Here is a 19,610-nt window from a genome sequence, read left to right on the forward strand (position 1 = left end):
CTAACCTCGATTCAACCCAGCGAGAGTCGAGCCCCTCGGAGGCACACCTTTTCATGTCCGCGTAGTAATACTAGTTACTATCTGCGCAGTACGTCTCTCCAACACTTCAACTGACACTGCAACCGATCTTACAAGTCTCATCTTCACACCCCTGGTTTCGTCAGTGATCGTGCCTTCTACATAGGTCTTCTGACTCACTCCAGGTTCGGATACAAGGACGTCCGTCTCTTCATCCCAGCCAGCTGACTTTTGGCCAGTGAACCGAATTTTAACCGGCATTCATACCAAGTCGGCCGGACTGTCGTACCTGATCGAGTTTGAGTGATACTCAGCTGCGAAGCGACGTCACTGCCTGCAAACCGAATTTATGATCGCTGAATAACCCAAAATTATGATATCGCCCAAAATAACAAGCTAGCTTGTTATCTTTGGAACATTCATATTCATGTGCGTATTTCTGTCCATTAATTTGCCCCCTCTGAAGTTTGTCAATGTAGCATACTACAACACTCGCCCAACAACGAACCGATGCTACTGCAGAACCCTGGCGCGTTCAAACGGCGCCCCTGTGTGTTCCATGTCGCATAGTGTGTGATAATCACGCAATCCTTACCAGGCCGCCGTGCAATATACTTCCACGCCTACTAAGTACCATATCCTATGCGCTTGTTTGTCTGCCTCGCGTCTCCATCATTCCCGGTCTTCCCGTAAGTCTTCTCGCCATCCGCAGCTTCATCTATAGCCCATCTGATCCCAATTGCTACCGTATGTTCTAATATAGACATTTCACTCTCACCCAGATTCTCGAAAAGCACCGTGTCGACGAATGCGAAGCGACCTTTCCCCCCCCCTCAGATATTTCAGGATCCAACTCCTCGATCACTCTCTTCAAGCTCAGAGCACCTAGCCTAGTGTTCCATACGGTTAGCGATAATTATTTTTGTCGCGATAACTCAGCGAGCAATAATTTGTTTGCTATAGCCGTTGATTAGGGCACATCGGATGGCCTTTCAAAAGCGTGCAGGAGTCTGTTATCGCAAACTGAACCCGCATACCCCCAAATTTCTCCCCGTACAAATCCCTATTTCCTATGTCCGACATGAATTATTCAGCAACTTGCCCAATCCTCAGTAGCTTCGCTGATTTACTCCGTCTTCGTTCCGAGATGCCGGCGGCATGCCATGGGGTCAATCAAAGGTGGCAAAGTTCGTTGCTTACCCACTCCACAACCCTAATGATACCTTACAATTTCCTTTATTCGATATCCTCTGTGTCGATGGCATATTCACGATCTCCTGAACATGTGGCTCGTGTCAGTGACTGTCCTGTTTGCTCTCACACACGAAACCCGAGCTGTCTTACTCCCTCGGACTTCCGTACAGGCGCCTGCCCGTCATACGAACGGCAGACAACGTAATCTTCTTATCTCTTGCCACGGAGATATCCCGGTGATCTCCTGTCTTCCTTGAGGCTTCCTGCCTCTTGTCGTACTGTCTTTTGTTGTGCTGTCTTCTGTCATATCTCTCTCTCCAAAAGGCATGCCGTGACGAACATATGGAATCCCGCAATATGTTAGTTATCCATCTACTCTCAAGATCGAGGCTATCCAACCAATACGATCCGGTCACATGGTACGCGCAATGTTTCACAACATCCATTCGGTGATTGCCTGCTCGGAGGATCGTCCTATGTGGAGATCCTTACACATGTGTTCGAAGCTCCTGACTCCACCCTGATCTCCCACCAATCCCTAAACTCATGAGATATCTTCTATTGCCATATGGTCCACTAGGAACTTTACGATCACATGCGATGTTTGGCCGATCAATCGCCGTGTCGCAAAGCCGCTCCTATCTTGACAATGTTTCAGGTGTCGCCATGATGGACGCCACGATCAAGCACACGGGAATGTTCTGATTGATGCTATCAGGATTGGAAAATTGGGAACCATTCTTTGCCCTAACATGTTCCGCATACCTCTAACCATGATGGAGATTTGGCAAAGGGCTACCACCACTGTCCCGGCCCGTTCCCGGGAAGCGAGACGTGGAAACGATGGGGGCACGTCTTGGCGATCTATTGTCTAGCCTCGCCCCATGGACGCTTCTCTGTCATGAGTATGTAACCTCGTAGTTCGCACAGGTTGCACGCAGATGATGGCCTTCGAAAGCTTGACCCAATAGAGTTTGACAATGAAGCGGTTCCTGTGGTTGCATCATGACACTTTGGCTGAAACGAGATTCATTGGCCGATAGAAGGCCGCATGAGAAGAGTCTGGCCGCTTCGATTCACGTGCCTCGTTAGTGCAGGCTCTCGCGGCCACCGATAAATAGTGTTGATTTGCCTTTGCATCGGTCGGCTTTCCGGGGGGAAACTCAGGGAAATGGGAGTTAACGCTCAGGGATATGGGAGTTAACGCCTTGGCACTGTAGTCATGACGTTACTGTTGTTCGATGAGCCCGCGGCGGAGGCCAATTACTTGGAGATGACTGATCAATGACCGCCGGGTGGTATTTTACACACTAGCACCCGCGAAGCCCATCCGGACTGGGTAGGTAGGATAAATTGTGTGAATGCATACTAAGGGTCGTATGACTGAACTAAAGGTGTGATTAGGTTTAGATACACAAATAGCTGAGTCAGTACTATGCAGTAAGAAGACATATACACAAGGAAGGGTTAACGTTGACCATTCCGAGTAGGGGGATCATAATATCTGTATTGTCTGAAGCAAGAATAGATGCCGCGGAACTATTCCGCAATTCACCCGTTCCTGGGTAGTGAGACCTCATACAAAATGATTGTTCTCTCTCTGCTCAAAAACGTGATAAGCTTAAAACCTTTTCCCTTTAATATTATTGGCTCACCGTATGTGCAGCCGGCGGGGGACCTGGGGGCTATGGGTAGCGGCATGGCATGAGCGTGGAGCATGGTTGATGGAGATGCTACTACTTACCGAGGAGTAATGTGTTTCCTGCGGCATGTTGGGTCCTTCTCCTTTCACATAGGGAGGGGGAGGGGGCTGTGATCCAGGATACTCATTGTCGTATGGATTCATATTTGCGGTATTGGCCGGGTGACCAGGTCGAGGTGGAGGTGCATATGTCTGCGCCCCTTGCCATATTGGAAGTGAGTAAGGCGGACCTGGTTGAGCATTCGTCGGCGGCTTGCTGACGAAAGGCATTGAACGACGTCGACGTCGATTCATAGTCACACAGCATATTATGAGTAATAAGAATAAAAACACGATGCCTGTAGATTAAAATTATCCCTATCGTTCGGTTAATGCTCTTGATAACGGTCAAGAATATCTCACCGACTACAATCCCAGCGATCCGTCCACTCCAATTGTAGCTATACGTATCAGAAGTCTGCGCATACGCAGAGGATGACAGGCAGAGAAAAACAGCAATTAGTTGAGTTGGATTGTAGTTCATGATGGTACTGATCATGAAGTGTGTTTCAGTGCCCGAACAGTTTCTTACAGTACGCGCAGTTCAAGCGCAGTTCAACCGTGCAGTCCGGGTTGGAATTACGTCATTTGGAGGTAATGACGCTAAATAGCCAGGAAAGGAGATTTGCGAGAACTAAGTCCTGGAAATGAATTCAGGGCCGCAAAAAATATTTAGTCTGGGGAGCTATAGCTAGCTAGCTCTGCCGCCAGTGCTATTACAGTCGAAGCAGAAAAAAATCGGTTCCATGCCTTCTGGAACCGCAATAGATTGTTTCTTCTGAGCCAAGAGCTCCAGACTCCATGGCACGAGACTAGGCTCTAAAGCCCTCGGATTTACCCCTTTCCGTCAACCTCAACGCCCCCTTCCACCCGAAACACGTTCAAAGGCTATACAGAGTGTGTCGTGAGCACTTGCGCAGTACAACGTGCACAAAAACACATACACTCCTAACAGTTAGCCAAGCAAAGACAGTACCAGTGCATCTCGAACCCAACGCAGAGAGAAAATTTCTAACGCACAAACGGAGGTCACCAGAGAATTCAGCATGCCTCGTGATCGATACACGAGAAAAACGATCAACAGAAAATTCAAGCGGTCTAGCGGCTTCGATGGCATATAGTTCGAAACGATGGTTTAGTCATTAGTTGCTTCCATTATGATACTGAAACGGTACTTCAAAAAATTCCGAACCAATGAGTCAGGCCATCCTCGTAAAGCTGCTCGTCTCATCCAGCTGTGCATTTCAAATCTTCGAAAGGGTCGCTTGCGGCAACGATGATAGGGATCATGCATCGAAAGTCCCTCCCCTTGGGGATCTTCATTCGACGCAACCGCACGTAGCCGTAAACGCTTCTAGATCCTCGCGTTCATCAATCGAGGGGGTTATAATCAAAATTAACGTCTCGCTAGAGGAACCAGCCTAGTCCGCAAGATTTCACCACAGGCTCCGTGCAGGGTATCAGAATACATAAAGGAAACGACGCATGTACACGCACTCACCTAGCTGATCAAAGGTTGAGCATGTCACAAAGCACATCCTGTTTGCCCGCTGGAGACTAATTTCCATAAAAGTTTACAACAGACCATCGTAAGGTGTTTTGTTCTTGTGCTCGAACGATCCTCCTCCCAGGTCCCCCTCTATCTTCTTCCCAAGAGAGGGATAATATGTCTTTAAGTACATTCAGTGTGCGAATGGATGGCCGGCAGGTGAGAACGCGAAGAAGAAAGGCACGGTTCTGATCGAACGTACACACGTTCATGAGGAACAAGCGGCACGTGGTTAGGTTGCCAGTGGGAGTTGATCAGGACTGTGGCAGGACCCTCCAGGTCGAGATGATCTTGTAAAGGAAATCCGGTTTCATCGTATACACAATCAATGCCAACTGGGTCATGGGAAAGGGGTCAGATGTATCAGTAGAACGGAACATATCTTCTTCGAGCTTCCAGCCTAATGCAAACAGGTCACTTGGTTTTTATGTTTCCTTCTGGTCAGAATCTGACATGGACGTTTCGGAGCAACGTGGGACAGTACCGCTGTCACGTTTGAGTCTATTTCCGAATAGTTGAACACTCCTCGCTTCAGCACTCACAATCATGATGATCAGCAATTAATGATACAAACCTGGTCCACAGTACGTTCAATTGCCTATACACTGTTTGCTTGAAGGTCAGTACTAGTTGAAGGATCAGGTTGAACGTGAACACACTGATCGGGATTTTTATTGTAAGTTTGGAAAGGAGCCACTTCTACTCCAAACCTCAGAACATGATCCGATTTTGTACCTGCTCCATCATCATCTTAGGTCAAATTCTCCAGACTTCCACACGCTCGACTCTTTCAGCAGCTACAGCCAATCTCTTCCACAATCGCGCTTTGTATCACAAAAGCGCAGTGTTGGGCTCGAATTCACAACAATCACCATCTATGTCTAAGCCCGACTTCATATCCTGGACGCAATCCCACCTCGGCGCCCTCTACGAAGCGCGAGAGGACGAGGTATTTGCTAACGCCTTCGATACTGCATTCTCCCCCGCTTGCGAGGTCCGTGTGAACCATGCATTTTCGACACTTGATGCTTTGAGGGATAGCGTCTCATCGCGCAAAGCCGCCGCCAGAGGAGTTGCACTCTCTTGGGAGAATATTATCTCCACTGGTAATCGTCCGGACGAAGTGAGTCATCGTGCCCAACATTATGGTATCGCTATCAATCGCCTATTGAATCTTGATAGCCCTCGGTGGTTGCCGGAACTTTAATCGTCACTCGTAGCATGATGTTCCGCGTTCGCGCCGCTCCTGCTGAGCGTCTGACTCACATCAACTTCAGTGCAAGGTATGATTTAAATTGCTTATAACCCTGCTGTCCCTCACATTTTAACTCTAGGGTGGAACCTCTAGAAGATTCTACCGTTCAGGCAGATGAAAATGATGACCGTCGCCGCATCACCAGCCTCTATCTTACCTCGGTGGACTCAGCACCAGCGATTCACTTCGTGACACCCCACCCAGTTAGTCAAGAAAAGAAGAAGTAGACTTACCGAAAACATGAGTAGGAGTCCTTTGATATCTGTATCAGTAATGACTGCATGGTGGATGCTCATCCACAGATTTCCGAATAGATAGGGTTAAAATCGTCACAGTCGAGTGGCTTTTGCACAGTTCTGGGCCAGCCGCGTGAGGGGTATAACGTTGTGCGGGGTTTGAAACTTGCACTGGTTCTAATTAAAGTCCACACCTGCTCAACGCCTCACGGTACGCTCCACACATTCGAAGCAGTGGTGGGGAGCCTGGTGGTAAGTAGTACAGTTCTCTTGTGAGCTAGGTATGCTTGTTGTTCATCCTGCAAGTTGCTGTGATGTCTGCCTTGATCCCTATTCCATCTCCTCAGAAACTGCTCATTCTCCACATGCAATTGCCTGTGGCCACATATTCTGTCTCACGTGCGTTCCTACTCCAAGTTATGTTACTCCCAGCAATCATGTTTCTCCTCTTGTATGCGACCCTTCAATCCCAGATGCCTTCGCTCCTTGCCCCTAAGTGCATGTCCTCTCTGCCGCGAACCTTTCCGGCCAGATCGTGTCAAGAAACTCTACCTCGCCAATCCATCCAAACAAGACGATGCTGAACAAGATGCTGAACAAGATACTAACGATGATCGGCATGCTGGCCTCCTTTTGCATCGTATGTCTCTAGTCTCAGGCGAAGACACGCCCGACGCAGAAGCTGTCAGAGTAGTCACCGAGGTGCAAGAATGGCTGAAATCTCAATCGGGTAATCCAAATTCTGTGAGTCCTTTTCATTGTGCGGGCGCACCGCCAAGGCAACGTTTGCTGCCAATTTCTCACATACAGCACTTTTAGCATATCCCACTACGAGCTGCGGTAGCCTCCCTTCAGCGAATCAAAGATCTTCAAGACCAGATCGAGCGCGAAAAAGCAGAATGTTGTCGCCTTCGTGACAAGCTTCGTACCTGCAAACTTTACGCAGATCTCGACTCTAAAACATCTCGCATAGTTGAAGAAGGTCTGCTTTCTAGGATTCAGAAAATAGAGAATGAACATGCTCTGTGAGTCTCCGCTTGTGAGCAAGCGAGTATATTCTAAAATAAGTTCTCTGTAGAGAGGTGATCATTTGATTGAGCGGCATTCATGTTTGACTTACGTTGCGTCCTCGTAGCTGTCACGATTGCATTCTCAGCTGGAAATCCTTGTAAAATCTCAGCCTCGATGCTCTAACACCAACAATCTCCTCATCCCTCAGCCAATTCAATCTCCTCGTGCAGTGGATTTGGATACCCACATACGAAGGGAACACAATAGTGAGTCCCTGTCCTCTGTACTATCGTACTTTACTCAGTTGCTGTATTTGTATTCCTCAGTCGCCTTCTCATTGATTATTTTCGTCGATATCATCGAGGTATATCCACTTCTTATTTCAATGGCTAAATAATAACCCCTTATGGCAGTTCGCGATATCAACCTGGCTCACATCACAATTTGATGTCCATCATAACTACTTCAGTCTAGCTGGACGAGACTGCACTTATTTTCTATTGTTCACTTCAACATGGACGCTCATATACTCTAGTTACCGCATTTTTTTCTTCTTGCCTCCTCCAGACAGTATCTTGGGTAGTATGGTTGTTCATATTCTCTTGTACGTAGACCTCCTTTGGAGCGAGTCAAAATTGCTGACCAACTCGCTATAGCCTGTGTCTAACATGGGTCTTCTGGGCCGTGGGCGCTGCAAGTTTAACTGCAGCTCTTAGTGGACAACTGAATCGCAAGTTGGTACATCTTCCTATTACTCATCGTTCTCCTTGTACCTTTTTAGTGCCCAAAGCCTTTTCGTGTACAGCGGTCAACTTATCGCGCTAGATGTCTTCGCTTGGGTTATTTTGTATGTATCACGGAATCACTGATACATATCCATTAATATCGCTTCCTTGTTCGTATTCTTATTAGGGTTCTCGTAACTTTTGCAATCTTCGTCGTGCACGCCCGCGGCATTCTCGCATCAAGTCGAGGTGATGGCGCACGCGAGCCGCAGATTGCCTGAAGGTTGTCCCCCACTGCCGTGGTTATTACCAGCGCGAAACGTCATCCCTTTTTTCGTTTCTGTTCTATGTACAACTTATTTCTGCGTACTCTCCTGACGATCTGCTTGCTGTACTACCTAGTATTTCTTCATCTACGTCATGCATTGCCGTTATGGCTATAATCTTCTCATTCCTGGCATTCATAGTTGATACTCATTCCCTCTTACGATCCGATGGCAGGAGCCCCACCTAATTACCAATCTATCACTCCCAGTTCTTTCTATCCTGGCCACCCGTGCCTTTGTGTGTTCAGGCCAACTTTCTAATCTTCGCAAGACTCCCTGTCATTCGAGCTAGAGATATATCACCAATCTGCATGTCTTTTCATTGAGAATTTTGGCCGAGTCCGTATCAAGATCTAAATACATATCCTACACAATTCTATGCCCGGCACTGCTCTTTCATGTATACCCCGTCCACCTAGTAGGACTGACAGGAATATCGTGAATACACAAGTCCCCCTTGGAATGATCATAAGCTTACCCGCAATCGAGCCTTCGCATCAGCAAGGTTACGAGCTGACGACCAAATTTCAACATTTTCCTTCCTATCATCAGACATGGCATAAATATTCTCCATAATCAGCTGGTCGGCCGTCCGCCCTCTGACGCGCATGAGGGCATGGAGGTATTTCACCACCAACGAGGGCTCTCGTGAAGGAACCAACTCCTCGAGGGTTTCCCTGTATTCGTTGACGAGATCCTGAATCGCAAGGCTTTCAAGAGCAGAACCGATGATGCAGGTCGACATAACCCTGGCGTCAAGTAGTGGCACTACAATGCCCCTTGAGTAAATTGATGTCAGCCGAACGGATCGTCTGCCTCTGCAAGAGACTTACGCCGTTATGCGGGTCAGACCACGGTAAAAATCAAGCGCATTCTAGGTAAGATTGAATGATTACGTCTATCATGGACCTTGGTATGTTCTTACATGGAAGCGACTCAAGCTTGGTTCGCAAGCGACGAAGTGCTAAAAAATGCATGTTGACAAATAGAATGCGTTGAGAAAGAGAAACACCCACTAGAGTGATCTTCTTCTGGAGCATCTCTCTCGCCAGATCAAGAGGGTCCGGAACTGGAATGTATGCATTCATTCAGAATTCTGGAGTTCTCCACAACGAACGGCTACGAGTTCTCACCACCTGGTACGCCGTGGGGCCAGTAATCGCCTTGAGATCCAATACCGTGGGGCGGAGCATCCGATACTAATACAGCGACCTTGTTGCAGTCATTCCTCCACCCCATCGTTAAAGCTCGAGCTAGAGCCGCCGTTGAGGCCTCTGGCCCATCTCCACCACCGTCAGCACCAGGAAGACTTCTCAGATTTGCGTGAATTCGAGCGATATCTGACACAAAGTCCCATTGGCGGGTAACGAAAGAGTCCTCCTGGGGATAATGATCGCGGAACCCAATAAATGCGACGCGAAGATTGCCTGGGTGAGCTGAATTCAAATGATCCGATCCCAGTATCTCTGCGCAGATGGTATTAATGGATGATTTGACTGAGTCTATGTATGGTTGTTGGCTGCCAGTGAGATCCAGGATGAATAGCAAGTCACTGTACAGAAGTTATACGGTCTCGAATTATGGGAAAATGGACGAAGCCTCACTCACAGCTTAAAGCCATGTGTACGCGAAGGAGGTACATTTTGCTTTGTTGCAGGATCCATCAGATACGTGTATACCACGCGCTTGACCTATGTATGACATCGAATGACCATGTATTCTTTTCAGCATACCGAAAAACACATACCAGGTCCGCGGATACAGGTGCTTTCCTTGTCTCTATATATGGGAGAGACGATCTTCCGACTGGATAGGCCATGGAGGTTGACGGGCTGTCGTATGTGTCCGAAACTAAGAGAGCTTGTACAGCCTCTGCCTCTGCTTGAGATATCGTTCTGAAATTTGCAGAATCATCATGAACGACGGCGGTGGACGGGGCCTGTTCGATGTAAAGCTGTGCTAGGAGATTTCCGACTTGTTCAGCCTCGGGTTGGGCAGCCTCAGGGGCAACGTCGCTGATCTGGGAGCGATGGATGATGTTGTCCAGGACATTGAAAAGGATTGATAATACGTACAGCAAAGAATCCAGACTCCCTGCCATCGCTGAGGGACTCCCTGCCATCGCTAAGTTCCCTATCATCGCTTAGGAACACACTGTTATCGCTGAGGTACCCCCTGCTATCTTCGATACCCTCCGGCTCTAACACTGGAGCCATGGTCAGAAGCTCCTCTGTAGGTGCTGGACTATAGTTCAGTGCCCGCGATGGATGGTCTTCGTGAGACGTTGTGACATCCGCCTTCAAGGGAACGCTTTCGATCGCTCCTTCTAGAGTTGGAACCGTGATCTCATCTCCCCGCACAAACTCCACTGCGGTAGACTGTTCTTGTAAAGGAGTGCAATCAGCAATCGCTGTTTCAGTGTGATCTGCCCCCGCGTGAACACCAATCGCTTGAACGTTTTGATCTGTAACCGGGCTCGCATGCAAAGCGCGTACCCCAGCGGTCTGTCCTGGTGGTGCTTTGTGCGAATCAGGGGCACTACAAAGACCATCCGCCGGAGCATCGTCGATTGCCGGTTCACGAGGCGATGTGGCAACCGGAGGCGCGTCTGTAATTCCCGCCCACGTGGGCTTCCCCCCAGAATCAACGACCAATGCTGCCTTGGGAGATTCTGGTGAAGATAGCGAATCATGTGGACTCGGAGGAGACAGATACACGTCTTTGGCTGACTTATCGTTCAAGCGTGGACTGTCCGACAGAGTAATTTCAGGGGAGGGTCTTGCCCTTCTGCGTCTGCGATATGCAAAGAACAGTGCACAACCACAGACCAGAAACAGCAGAAGGACTCCCCCAATGACTCCCCCAACAATCGCGCCCACCGGAGGTTTATGGGAGCTTGATGATGAGCTTGACGATGAGATTGATGATGAGCTTGATGATGAACTTGATGATGTATTTGAAGCGCAGGAACCAGCGGCTCCTGTCAAATCGGAGTGTGCTTATTGAAGTCAGCATGCGTTCGTGGGTTCAACAAGGTAGACATACATATGGCAGCAATATCAGATGCAGCTATTGCACTAAATGTCCCATTTGGCCAGTTTTGAGCTGCGGGACAGTCCCCATGAAAGGGTGATTTAGTGGTCAGTGGTTTACGGACGTACGATTGGAGCCCGCGTAACAAGGCATCGAGATATTGTAAGGCAGCGCTCCTGCATCCGGAGGGAAGTATCTTTGACAGATGCTTCAGATCGGATCATCAGGGGCCATGTCATACCAGTTGAACTCACGTTGTTGTCGACGTTATATTTGTGGGACAGTTGGTTATCCACTCATCCCAGCTGCACTCTGTTGGCTCATATATACATCTAATAAACTCGAAAGACTTACCTCACTAGTGAAGGTGATGAAGAAGTACAGAACATACAGGCGCTAAACAGGTTGTAACTCGCCCAGGAACTGTTTATCATGACACCGTTATTTACAAAGTCATATATGTGCACTGAGAACCTACCATGTGCATGCAGTCACATTTAAGCCACTCGGGATAAACGCTTGCTCAGAAGAGTCGGGGGAGATGATAGGGTCTAGAGTGATTTAAGCGCTGACCCATGAAACCGTTGAAGAGGGCTTACATATACATGAGCACCTCTTGTTCACCGTCTGGAACACTTCACATGGCGTTTGATTTTTCATGTTTTCGGACCATGATGGACAGATAGAAATTGACATTCGATCTAAGACAAAAGGTAGGCAAGATGAACTGTGAGTATTGTGGCACGGAGAGGGAGAGATGCTCGTATAAGGATGGAAAGAAGGAGTGCTATATGAGGGATTTCGCACTGGCATGCGAAACTAACAACCAAACTTACCATATATCCAGATTCCAGATGCATTGAAGCCTGATGAACAATTGAGTTTTTTATGCGATGCCTATGGAATCGGACCGAAACATGGTTCTTCTGTGTGCGCGAATCAACACTTTTAGAAGTTGTCCTCCTGAGGGACCTACTGATGTATGTAAGTGGGCGTACGATATGATATGCACGAACTTACAATCGCAAGAATAGATGGCACGGTAGCCAATCTTGGTATAAAGCCCAATCAATTTGAATTCCGTGAAAAATAACTCATGGATTAAGTGGTCGCGGAGATAGACACGAAGCTGTCTCGGTAGATAAAAAAGGGAGATGGCCGCTAAGAAGGAATGACTGTTGTCATGTGGTTTGCGCTGGTGAGACTAAAGGGGAGAAATGGCGCGACTTGTCAGTTACTTGCAGGAACGTGGTGATTAGGGTTCGGGATAAAACTATTCGGCCAAATATTAGCAAGCTTTTTAGCCAGGTAGGCTCGAGGGTCTTATTAACTAGCGGCTTTTTAGCTGCTTTTTAGCCAGTCACGTGACACCGCTTTTTAGCCAGCTAAGAAGTCGCTAAAAACTCTGGCTAATTAGCCAGCGCAGAAAAGAGACTAGCTAAGGCCATTCCGTTGGCCACTCGTCATCACCACTATCAAGCACCTGTATCTCCTCAGCCCTACCCTTACCCTTATTCTTCCCTGCGCCGTCAGGAGCCGAGTCAGCCAACACCACAAGGAACCCATCAACACTCAAGTCTATCTCGGGTTCTGCATCGAATTCAATGTCGTCGAGTGTCGTGGAACTCTCCTGCACATCATCCAACCAAGTACCAGCCTCGTCTTCTTCAATCTCTTCATCACCATCACGGCTATTCATCAGGAAATCATGAGTTTACTTATTTCCTACTTATTTCAAACTTTTCCCACTTATTTTAAACTTTTCTCACTTATTTCAAATGGATCTACTTATTTTTCTTAAATCATTACCTTGTCCCAAATGAACTATCAGAATCTGTTAGCCATCATTATAAATGTGTGCTATAAAATTATTGAACTCTCAATTTGCAATATAGCACCTCAAGAGAACATTTAAAAAAGAAAATCATCAGCATTAATGTGTTACTTAAACTTCATACTAGTCACTAATTGTTGTTCTTATGCAATGAAACATGTCTCTCAGGCCCAACAAACATATTGGAATACTCAATTTTGAAACAGTTGTCAAATTTCAGAAAAAAAGTAGGTACATTTTAAATAAGTGGGAAAAGTTCAAAAAAGTAAGGATTAAGTAAACTCATGATTTCCTGATGTTGGTTGACAGTAAGCTGTTCATTGCATCATGTTTCCGTTTGCCCTCTTTCGAATTTGACCCAAATAAGTCAATGATATGTCAGTAGAAGCTAGCCGGTGGGTCGGCTTAGAGAGTCATTAACATTATTAGCCATGTGATTTTGGGGGACGAGTTATTAGCAGGCTATTAGCTAGTTAATAACACGCTAATTAGCAAGGAGTTTTATCCCGAACCCTAGTGGTGATTATCGGATACGTAACGGGCCCACTATAAGTCACGTTCACTAAGTTGAACTTATCTCAACTCGGAAACGTCGTAGGCGCAATGTTGTTAGTTCTTGCGGAGCTGATTCGGAATAGTGATGTTCCGGCCCGGCTTGGCCCAAAAGCCGCGGCTTTGGCCTGGCTTCAGACGGCTCTGGCCTGCAAAAAATCCAAGCCGGGCCAAAGCTGCAAATGACGGCTGGCTTTGGCCCGGCTCTGGCCTGAGCCGCGGCTCGAGTAGGGAATTTGCGATTCTGACAAAGTGAGCATGAGCAGGTCGTTGTGAAACCAGGATTCAACCACATGACTCACCTGCAGATAAATCGCGGCAGTCGAGAGTGGCGGTTTCTTCGTGACATGCGTTACCCGAAGAGATTGACGGAGGTGGAGGGAGATGCATGAGTAGAAAGGGAACACTGGATCCAAGTGCACGGGTGAGGGTTGCGGTGGTGAATTTTGACTCTAAAGGAAGAGTGCTACTGTACCGAGTTCAGACATGCGTATGTTAGATTCGATACGCCTTCCATCTTGCGAACGTAGTTTGGAGGCCAAATCACGCACACACCTTGCAGGGACCATGTTCTCCAAAACCAAGACCATTTTCGGAGAGCTGTGTCCTCCAGTAGCTCGGGCTTGCAGGACGGGGGACGCGCTTGTAAGGATTAAAGTTAGCAGGGACATTCCGAGCCCACCTCATGCCGGTTGCCCAGTAAACACCGGGACCTGCACCATTCATGTTGGAGGTAGGTTTATACTGCCAAAAGCCAGCTTTCCAATGTGGGTGAGTGTTGGCGCCAGGCGGCATGGATGGTGGACCAGGAAAGTTTGGAGGAAGAGCAACACCAGCTGGTGGGGGCCAGGTGCCTTGCCAACCCTGTGGCATAGAATGTTGCTGCATGAGTTGTGGATTGGGGTGCCAGTGTCTTCCTGATTGAGCCATGATGGGCCTTTAATAGATATGATAGTAAGTTCAGATTTTAGTTACAAGGACGAATGAGCGTACTAGATCTATACACACACTCGTGACGGACACTTGAATCAGAAAGCCAGAAGGGTATTGCAAAGAGGGAGTGATCTTGGCTGGTTTCTACAGCTTGATGTCGATAGTTGGTATAGTTAAGAGACGTGAAGCACGATGGAAGTGATTAAAAAGCTAAAACAAGACGAGATAGAAACCAGATTCTCAGTTGAGCTTGGGCGCTGCAAGGCTCAGGCACAGTTTCAAAAGCCGCGGCCCGAGCCGGCGGCTTCGGCTTTTCATAATGTCAAGCCAGGCCAAAGCCGTCACCAGGCCGTGAGTTTGGCCCGGCTTGGCTTGGCCTATTCAGGCCCGGCTTGGCCTGGCCCACGGCCTGAAGCCGGGCCGTGCACATCACTAATTCGGAAGCAAACACTAACATTGATAAAAATCACGTGCATATTTTGTACACCGCGTTCTCGTTGCGGACGAGGACGCGAGGATACCGGGTGACCCTGGCACATCTTCATTGATAGAATGCATTCTATATCTAGCTATATTTGTTCAGATCGCAATGATCCTTGCAAGCTTCTCCGCCAGGCCAGTAGCTCATTGGATGAGAAAGACTTCTACAATACACGTTCGCTCATATCTAACATATATAAGCACGAATAGCCACCGGCTTGGTGTCAATTGTGTCCACCCCGTCATGCTGTGCAGCTCTGATGCTCTCATCGTCTCATTGCACACTCCCGTGCGCACAGCTACCAATCCTCAATTCGCCACTTCGTTGATGAAATTGGCGAAGACATCAGTAAACTACAAATTTCCCACAGACGTCTAAAATTCGTTTTCTCTGCACAGACAACCACAGACCCCACAGTTTGCACAAATATCACAGTTAGCTGTGGCCCCAAAGTATACATTTACTCCAACTGCTCACAGTTCTACAGGACCTGCAGGCTTTTGCAGCAAACTTGCATCTTAGCACTATTACTACTGAGTACTTACTATACAAGTGTAGTAGTAATATTGTATTTATTGACTTTGTCAATTCAACTCGAGCGGCGCCGAGTCATTAAATTTGCTAAGGGTGAAAGAAAGCATATGACATTTTGAAGTTCAACGAGTCTACTACAGAATTTATGATTCAACATATCATAAACATAGTACACTATCATGCATGTAAGGACACCATAATACAAGAACTGACCATCATAATGTGAAAGTGTAAGGAACAGAAGATTAATCAAGCCATAGAGTGAGGTGATGACAGCTCCTCGAAGATTCTAATTTGTGGACAACTTTCGTCAGGACTCCATATGGCACCATCATATCACGAACTTACCAGCGTGTAGATGATTCCCGTGTCCTGGAGGTAAAGGAGAAATATGAGACCAGCCGTACTTCTTAAAGACAACTCTCATGTACCCCAAGCCCATGTCGGTATTGTCTAACTTCTTCTCCGTGGTGTCGACTTGAAATTTGAGCAAGCTGGCCTGGATTTCATTTTCATGCAGTATACACTCTGCCAGCACCTTTTGCACGACAAGAACCTCGCGCTTGGCTCTTACACTTCAGAGTCCGTTGGATCCAGTATCGACTGTTCAAATGTAAGGTGCCTTCAAAAATGAATGTTATTGACTTACCGTGGAACTGACAGCATCAAGAACTTCGTACAAGTCACACATCCCTGTTTTTGCATCATCTTTCCAACGACGTGGATCAAGGTTGTCCACTTTGCCTGATGCGCTTGCTGATAATTTTCGTAGAGTAGTGGTAGCGATGGTCATCATTTGGCAGAAGTTGGTATCGGGAAATGCCGTGAAGGTATACTATGCATATCCCTCGAACAACTGACTCATACAGAGTCGTACTATAGCATGTCTCATCATTGTCCCTCATGTGGAAAAACATTTCAAGACCATACCTCTGTTGCTCGGCACATGAGCCAACCTCGGTCTGGATGCAACACCTGGTTGGAAGACCTAATCAACTCCACCACATTATCCAATGAAGATCATCCCATGGACTCAGCAGATGGCTCGGACGTTGAACCCTTTCAAGGACTCAGTGACAATTTCTATGACTTTGGTGATTTTGGTGCTGAAGGAGAGGATGTGTCAAGAGTGCATGGAGGTGGAAGTGAGCGTGAGCGCAATAGTGAATTGACTGGTGAAGTGACAGACCTCTTTCCCAATCCCCCTCTGGCCTATCAGGATGGCTATACATTCTTAGGCCTGTTTGACTCCGACAAAAATAGCATACATCAGAAAACAAACCTTTACTATCCTTTTAGCAGTCGGAGAGATTGGCAGCTTGCAGCATGGCTGCTACGTTCAGGCCTGAGCATGGGGAAGATTGATTCTTTTTTATCACTCGAAATGGTCAGTGTCAGGACTTCAAATTTGCTGTCATCTCTTGAATATATGACTTTTTAGATCAAGGATTTACCCTTATCATTCCGTTCAGCCAAAGAATTACGGGGTCGAGCAGAGATGCTGCCCAGTGGTCCACATTGGCAGTCTCGAGTAATTCCAACGTCTCACCCTACAAAGTCACCTGTGGTTCTGTACTGGCGTGACCCTATCGAGTGCATAGCCGCGATCTTCAACCATCCGTTATTCCACAACTATATCGACCTCATGCCTCGCAGGGTGTACACCACCACGGAGAAGAAGTGTCGCGTATTTACTGAATGGATGACAGAAAATGACGCATGGGACATGCAGGTGTGTAACAACTCAAATTTCGAAGTCTGCAGCTGATGTATCCTCGAAGTCGGCAATCCCTAGTGGCGCGACTCTCCTTGGCACCATTCTTTCTTCCGACAAGACGAATATCACTTCATTAACAGGGGATCGTGTGGCTCATCCACTCCTGATTAGCCTCGCAAATATTCACATGAAAATATGACTGAAATTGTCATCCAATGCTTTTGTTCTCACAGCCCTACTACCCGTTCCAAAGTTTATCCATAAGAAGAAGAGAATGAGGGGCATGTTGGAGGATCGCCTCGTGCACCAATGCCTCGACATCGTTCTTGAACCTTTAAAGCAAGCTGCTCGATCAGGCATCATGTTATTGGATCCCATCGGACATAGTCATTACTGCTTCACCCCTCTCGCAAGCTATATTGCTGACACCCCGGAAGCAATGATGCTGGCGTCTGTTGGTGGAAAAACATCGCCTGTGACTATGGCGATGTACAAGCAATTTGGAGATCCCTTCCAGCATGAACCCCGGACAAAATCGACTACTCTTGCGCAGCTTGCTGTTGCAAAGTCATGCGCCGATCCCAATGATGTTGAGGTGTTCTTCCGTGAAGCACAGAAGTTCTGACTGAATGGTGTTGAGAAACCGTTCTGGTGGGACTGGTTACTAGCGGAACCCTCCCATTTTTTCACGCCGGAATCACTCCACCATATTCACAAGCAATTCTATGACCATGACGTGAAATGGCTCATTTGTGCTGTTGGAGAGTCTGAGATAGACTTCCGTTTTTCTGTCTTACAGCCAATGACTGGCTACCGGCACTTTCGTGGAGGCATCTAGAAGCTGAAACAAGTCACTGGGCGCTGTCAATGGGACATCGAATGATATATCATTGCCGTCAGTGCGGATGGAGTACCTACTGATGTTCTCGCTGCTGTACGTGCACTCATGCAATTCCGATATCTCGTGCAGTTGCCACATGTTGATGAGGAGAATCTGAAGCGTATCTCAAGCACATTAGCTGAGTTCCATGCCAAAAAGGATGCAATCATTGCTGCTGGGGTTCGCCGGGGGAGTGGCAATAGAGTCATCAACAAATGGTATATACCCAAGCTGGAACTGATGCAAAGCATCATTGCCAGCATTCGCAACTCTGGCATCATAGGACAATGGTCTGCTGACGTTACTGAACATGCTCACATCACTGAGGTAAAAGATCCCGCAAGATCAACCAATAACAACAACTACAACCCTCAGATTTGCCGATATCTTGATCGTGCCGAAAAGTGTCGTCGATTTGAGCTTGCTACTGGCATTTTAGATTGTGAGGAGAGTGTTGGGAAGCTTGGAGATTTAGATCCTGATGATGAAGATACCGATGTTGATGATGCTGATGTGCAAGATATTCTCATCAGCGCAACACGATCACGCCCAATCACAAACTATTTTGGAATTTCTAAGCTGCTCCAGTGCTGAGAATTGGGTTCAGTGCCTTTACCACTTTGCTCATTCGTCATCAAGCGCACTGCCCTTCATCTTGTGTATGATCCCTCCATTCAGAACATTACTGTTGATGAAGCCACCATTAAATTCGCCCTACCGGATTTACAACCAGCCATTGCTGATTTCCTCCAATGGGAGGCAACTTATGGACATGCACACGTTCATGCGATAGGCGGTCCTAGAAGGGCTGGGCCTACCGCTATCCTTCCATTTGACAAAATTCAAGTCTGGTTCAAAATTCGTGTGCAAGAGATGGAGCTATATGATGCTCACGCTGTTAGATCAGCTCAGATGCTGAATTGTGCACCACCCAACAACCCCTGGACCCTAGGCCATTATGATACGAGCATCTTCAAGACTGACGCAAGCCACACATGGCCTAACAGTGGTCTTTCTGGTGCGATCTCTGTTTTGATTTGTGATAAATGCCTTATCTCAAACCTCCCATTTTTCACAGGTCACACAGTCGCCCAGATAAGACTTATCATGCGACCTATTGGTAAGAGCAGCACACGATGGTTATGGAAAGACCAATTTCTCACCTATGTCCAACGTTTCGACATCTCGAACGATCGAGATCCAACTACGCAGCTGCATCTGCTCAAGCGAGCCAAGCATTCAAATGGAAACCGAATGGGAGATGTCATACCTGTCTCTCAAATGAGGGCCCCCATCAACCTAATCCTGCGCTTTGGCGCTATTGCAGATGTCCGTTTAACAGCATACAACAGCATGGAGCATGCCGCGGAGTTTTGGTTGAATGAGTTTTGGGACAAAACCACGTTCTTTGTGCTTTCAAGGTAATATTTGGCACAAAGATAAGGCCATTTTTGTATAGGTAGTCAAAGGGTAGTTATATGCATTAGTAGTATGGTTCCCATGAGTTGTTCCTGCATACCAACATAGAACTCTACTACGACAACATGCCAAATGGCAGACATTTCTATTCAGTTGGCCTCGGGATGAAGCT

At 47.3% G+C, this 19,610-nt stretch overlaps 9 protein-coding genes across 9 annotated transcripts; 5 read left to right on the plus strand and 4 right to left on the minus strand.

Moving 5' to 3' along the window:
* The first annotated feature begins 403 nt into the window (after window positions 1-403).
* Window positions 404-1,246, plus strand: HD556DRAFT_859402 (uncharacterized protein). Its single transcript, XM_041311849.1, has 4 exons — window positions 404-447; window positions 498-707; window positions 782-923; window positions 982-1,246. The coding sequence occupies exons 2-4, from the start codon at window positions 661-663 to the stop codon at window positions 1,132-1,134; spliced, it is 342 nt and encodes a 113-aa protein (XP_041155689.1). The 5' UTR covers window positions 404-447; window positions 498-660; the 3' UTR covers window positions 1,135-1,246.
* A 1,279-nt stretch (window positions 1,247-2,525) lies between these two features.
* HD556DRAFT_1403635 (uncharacterized protein) lies at window positions 2,526-3,522 on the minus strand. The gene is made up of 4 exons (XM_041303892.1): window positions 3,317-3,522; window positions 2,957-3,252; window positions 2,868-2,897; window positions 2,526-2,812 (listed from the first exon to the last, which is right to left on the minus strand). The coding sequence occupies exons 1-4, from the start codon at window positions 3,450-3,452 to the stop codon at window positions 2,789-2,791; spliced, it is 486 nt and encodes a 161-aa protein (XP_041155690.1). The 5' UTR covers window positions 3,453-3,522; the 3' UTR covers window positions 2,526-2,788.
* A 1,857-nt stretch (window positions 3,523-5,379) lies between these two features.
* On the plus strand, window positions 5,380-5,984 carry HD556DRAFT_1447860 (uncharacterized protein; the record flags this gene model as incomplete). The annotated part of the gene is made up of 3 exons (XM_041307348.1): window positions 5,380-5,625; window positions 5,685-5,785; window positions 5,837-5,984. The coding sequence occupies 3 exons, from the start codon at window positions 5,380-5,382 to the stop codon at window positions 5,982-5,984; spliced, it is 495 nt and encodes a 164-aa protein (XP_041155691.1).
* Window positions 5,985-6,165: 181 nt separating this feature from the next.
* Window positions 6,166-7,306, plus strand: HD556DRAFT_859660 (uncharacterized protein). The gene is made up of 5 exons (XM_041311850.1): window positions 6,166-6,392; window positions 6,467-6,633; window positions 6,673-6,737; window positions 6,813-7,018; window positions 7,072-7,306. Exons 1-5 carry the CDS (start codon window positions 6,277-6,279, stop codon window positions 7,085-7,087), a joined length of 570 nt encoding a protein of 189 aa, XP_041155692.1. The 5' UTR covers window positions 6,166-6,276; the 3' UTR covers window positions 7,088-7,306.
* On the plus strand, window positions 7,234-8,010 carry HD556DRAFT_1245103 (uncharacterized protein; the record flags this gene model as incomplete). The annotated part of the gene is made up of 6 exons (XM_041298505.1): window positions 7,234-7,270; window positions 7,331-7,368; window positions 7,418-7,608; window positions 7,661-7,738; window positions 7,786-7,851; window positions 7,917-8,010. Coding segments are annotated over 6 exons (504 nt in total), but the record flags the coding sequence as incomplete, so codon positions are not given.
* A 511-nt stretch (window positions 8,011-8,521) lies between these two features.
* On the minus strand, window positions 8,522-9,606 carry HD556DRAFT_1245201 (uncharacterized protein; the record flags this gene model as incomplete). Its single annotated transcript, XM_041298515.1, has 5 exons — window positions 8,522-8,834; window positions 8,889-8,929; window positions 8,981-9,019; window positions 9,072-9,124; window positions 9,189-9,606. Coding segments are annotated over 5 exons (864 nt in total), but the record flags the coding sequence as incomplete, so codon positions are not given.
* A 1,531-nt stretch (window positions 9,607-11,137) lies between these two features.
* HD556DRAFT_1403659 (uncharacterized protein) lies at window positions 11,138-11,790 on the minus strand. The gene is made up of 4 exons (XM_041303893.1): window positions 11,688-11,790; window positions 11,567-11,639; window positions 11,443-11,511; window positions 11,138-11,393 (listed from the first exon to the last, which is right to left on the minus strand). The coding sequence occupies exons 1-4, from the start codon at window positions 11,782-11,784 to the stop codon at window positions 11,339-11,341; spliced, it is 294 nt and encodes a 97-aa protein (XP_041155695.1). The 5' UTR covers window positions 11,785-11,790; the 3' UTR covers window positions 11,138-11,338.
* Window positions 11,791-12,526: 736 nt separating this feature from the next.
* HD556DRAFT_1245112 (uncharacterized protein) lies at window positions 12,527-12,790 on the minus strand (the record flags this gene model as incomplete). Its single annotated transcript, XM_041298507.1, has 1 exon — window positions 12,527-12,790. A coding segment is annotated over one exon (264 nt), but the record flags the coding sequence as incomplete, so codon positions are not given.
* A 3,515-nt stretch (window positions 12,791-16,305) lies between these two features.
* Window positions 16,306-19,444, plus strand: HD556DRAFT_1434027 (uncharacterized protein; the record flags this gene model as incomplete). Its single annotated transcript, XM_041305287.1, has 17 exons — window positions 16,306-16,525; window positions 16,553-16,602; window positions 16,642-16,664; window positions 16,686-16,723; window positions 16,748-16,809; window positions 16,864-16,953; window positions 16,981-17,002; window positions 17,024-17,042; window positions 17,079-17,154; window positions 17,204-17,285; window positions 17,373-17,525; window positions 17,646-17,734; window positions 17,780-17,963; window positions 17,991-18,002; window positions 18,051-18,532; window positions 18,659-19,037; window positions 19,098-19,444. The coding sequence occupies 17 exons, from the start codon at window positions 16,306-16,308 to the stop codon at window positions 19,442-19,444; spliced, it is 2,328 nt and encodes a 775-aa protein (XP_041155697.1).
* Window positions 19,445-19,610: the final 166 nt, after the last annotated feature.

This window comes from Suillus plorans (genome assembly GCF_016647745.1).
Source record: "Suillus plorans strain S12 chromosome Unknown HD556scaffold_68, whole genome shotgun sequence".
NCBI classification, from domain to species: Eukaryota; Fungi; Basidiomycota; class Agaricomycetes; order Boletales; family Suillaceae; genus Suillus; species Suillus plorans.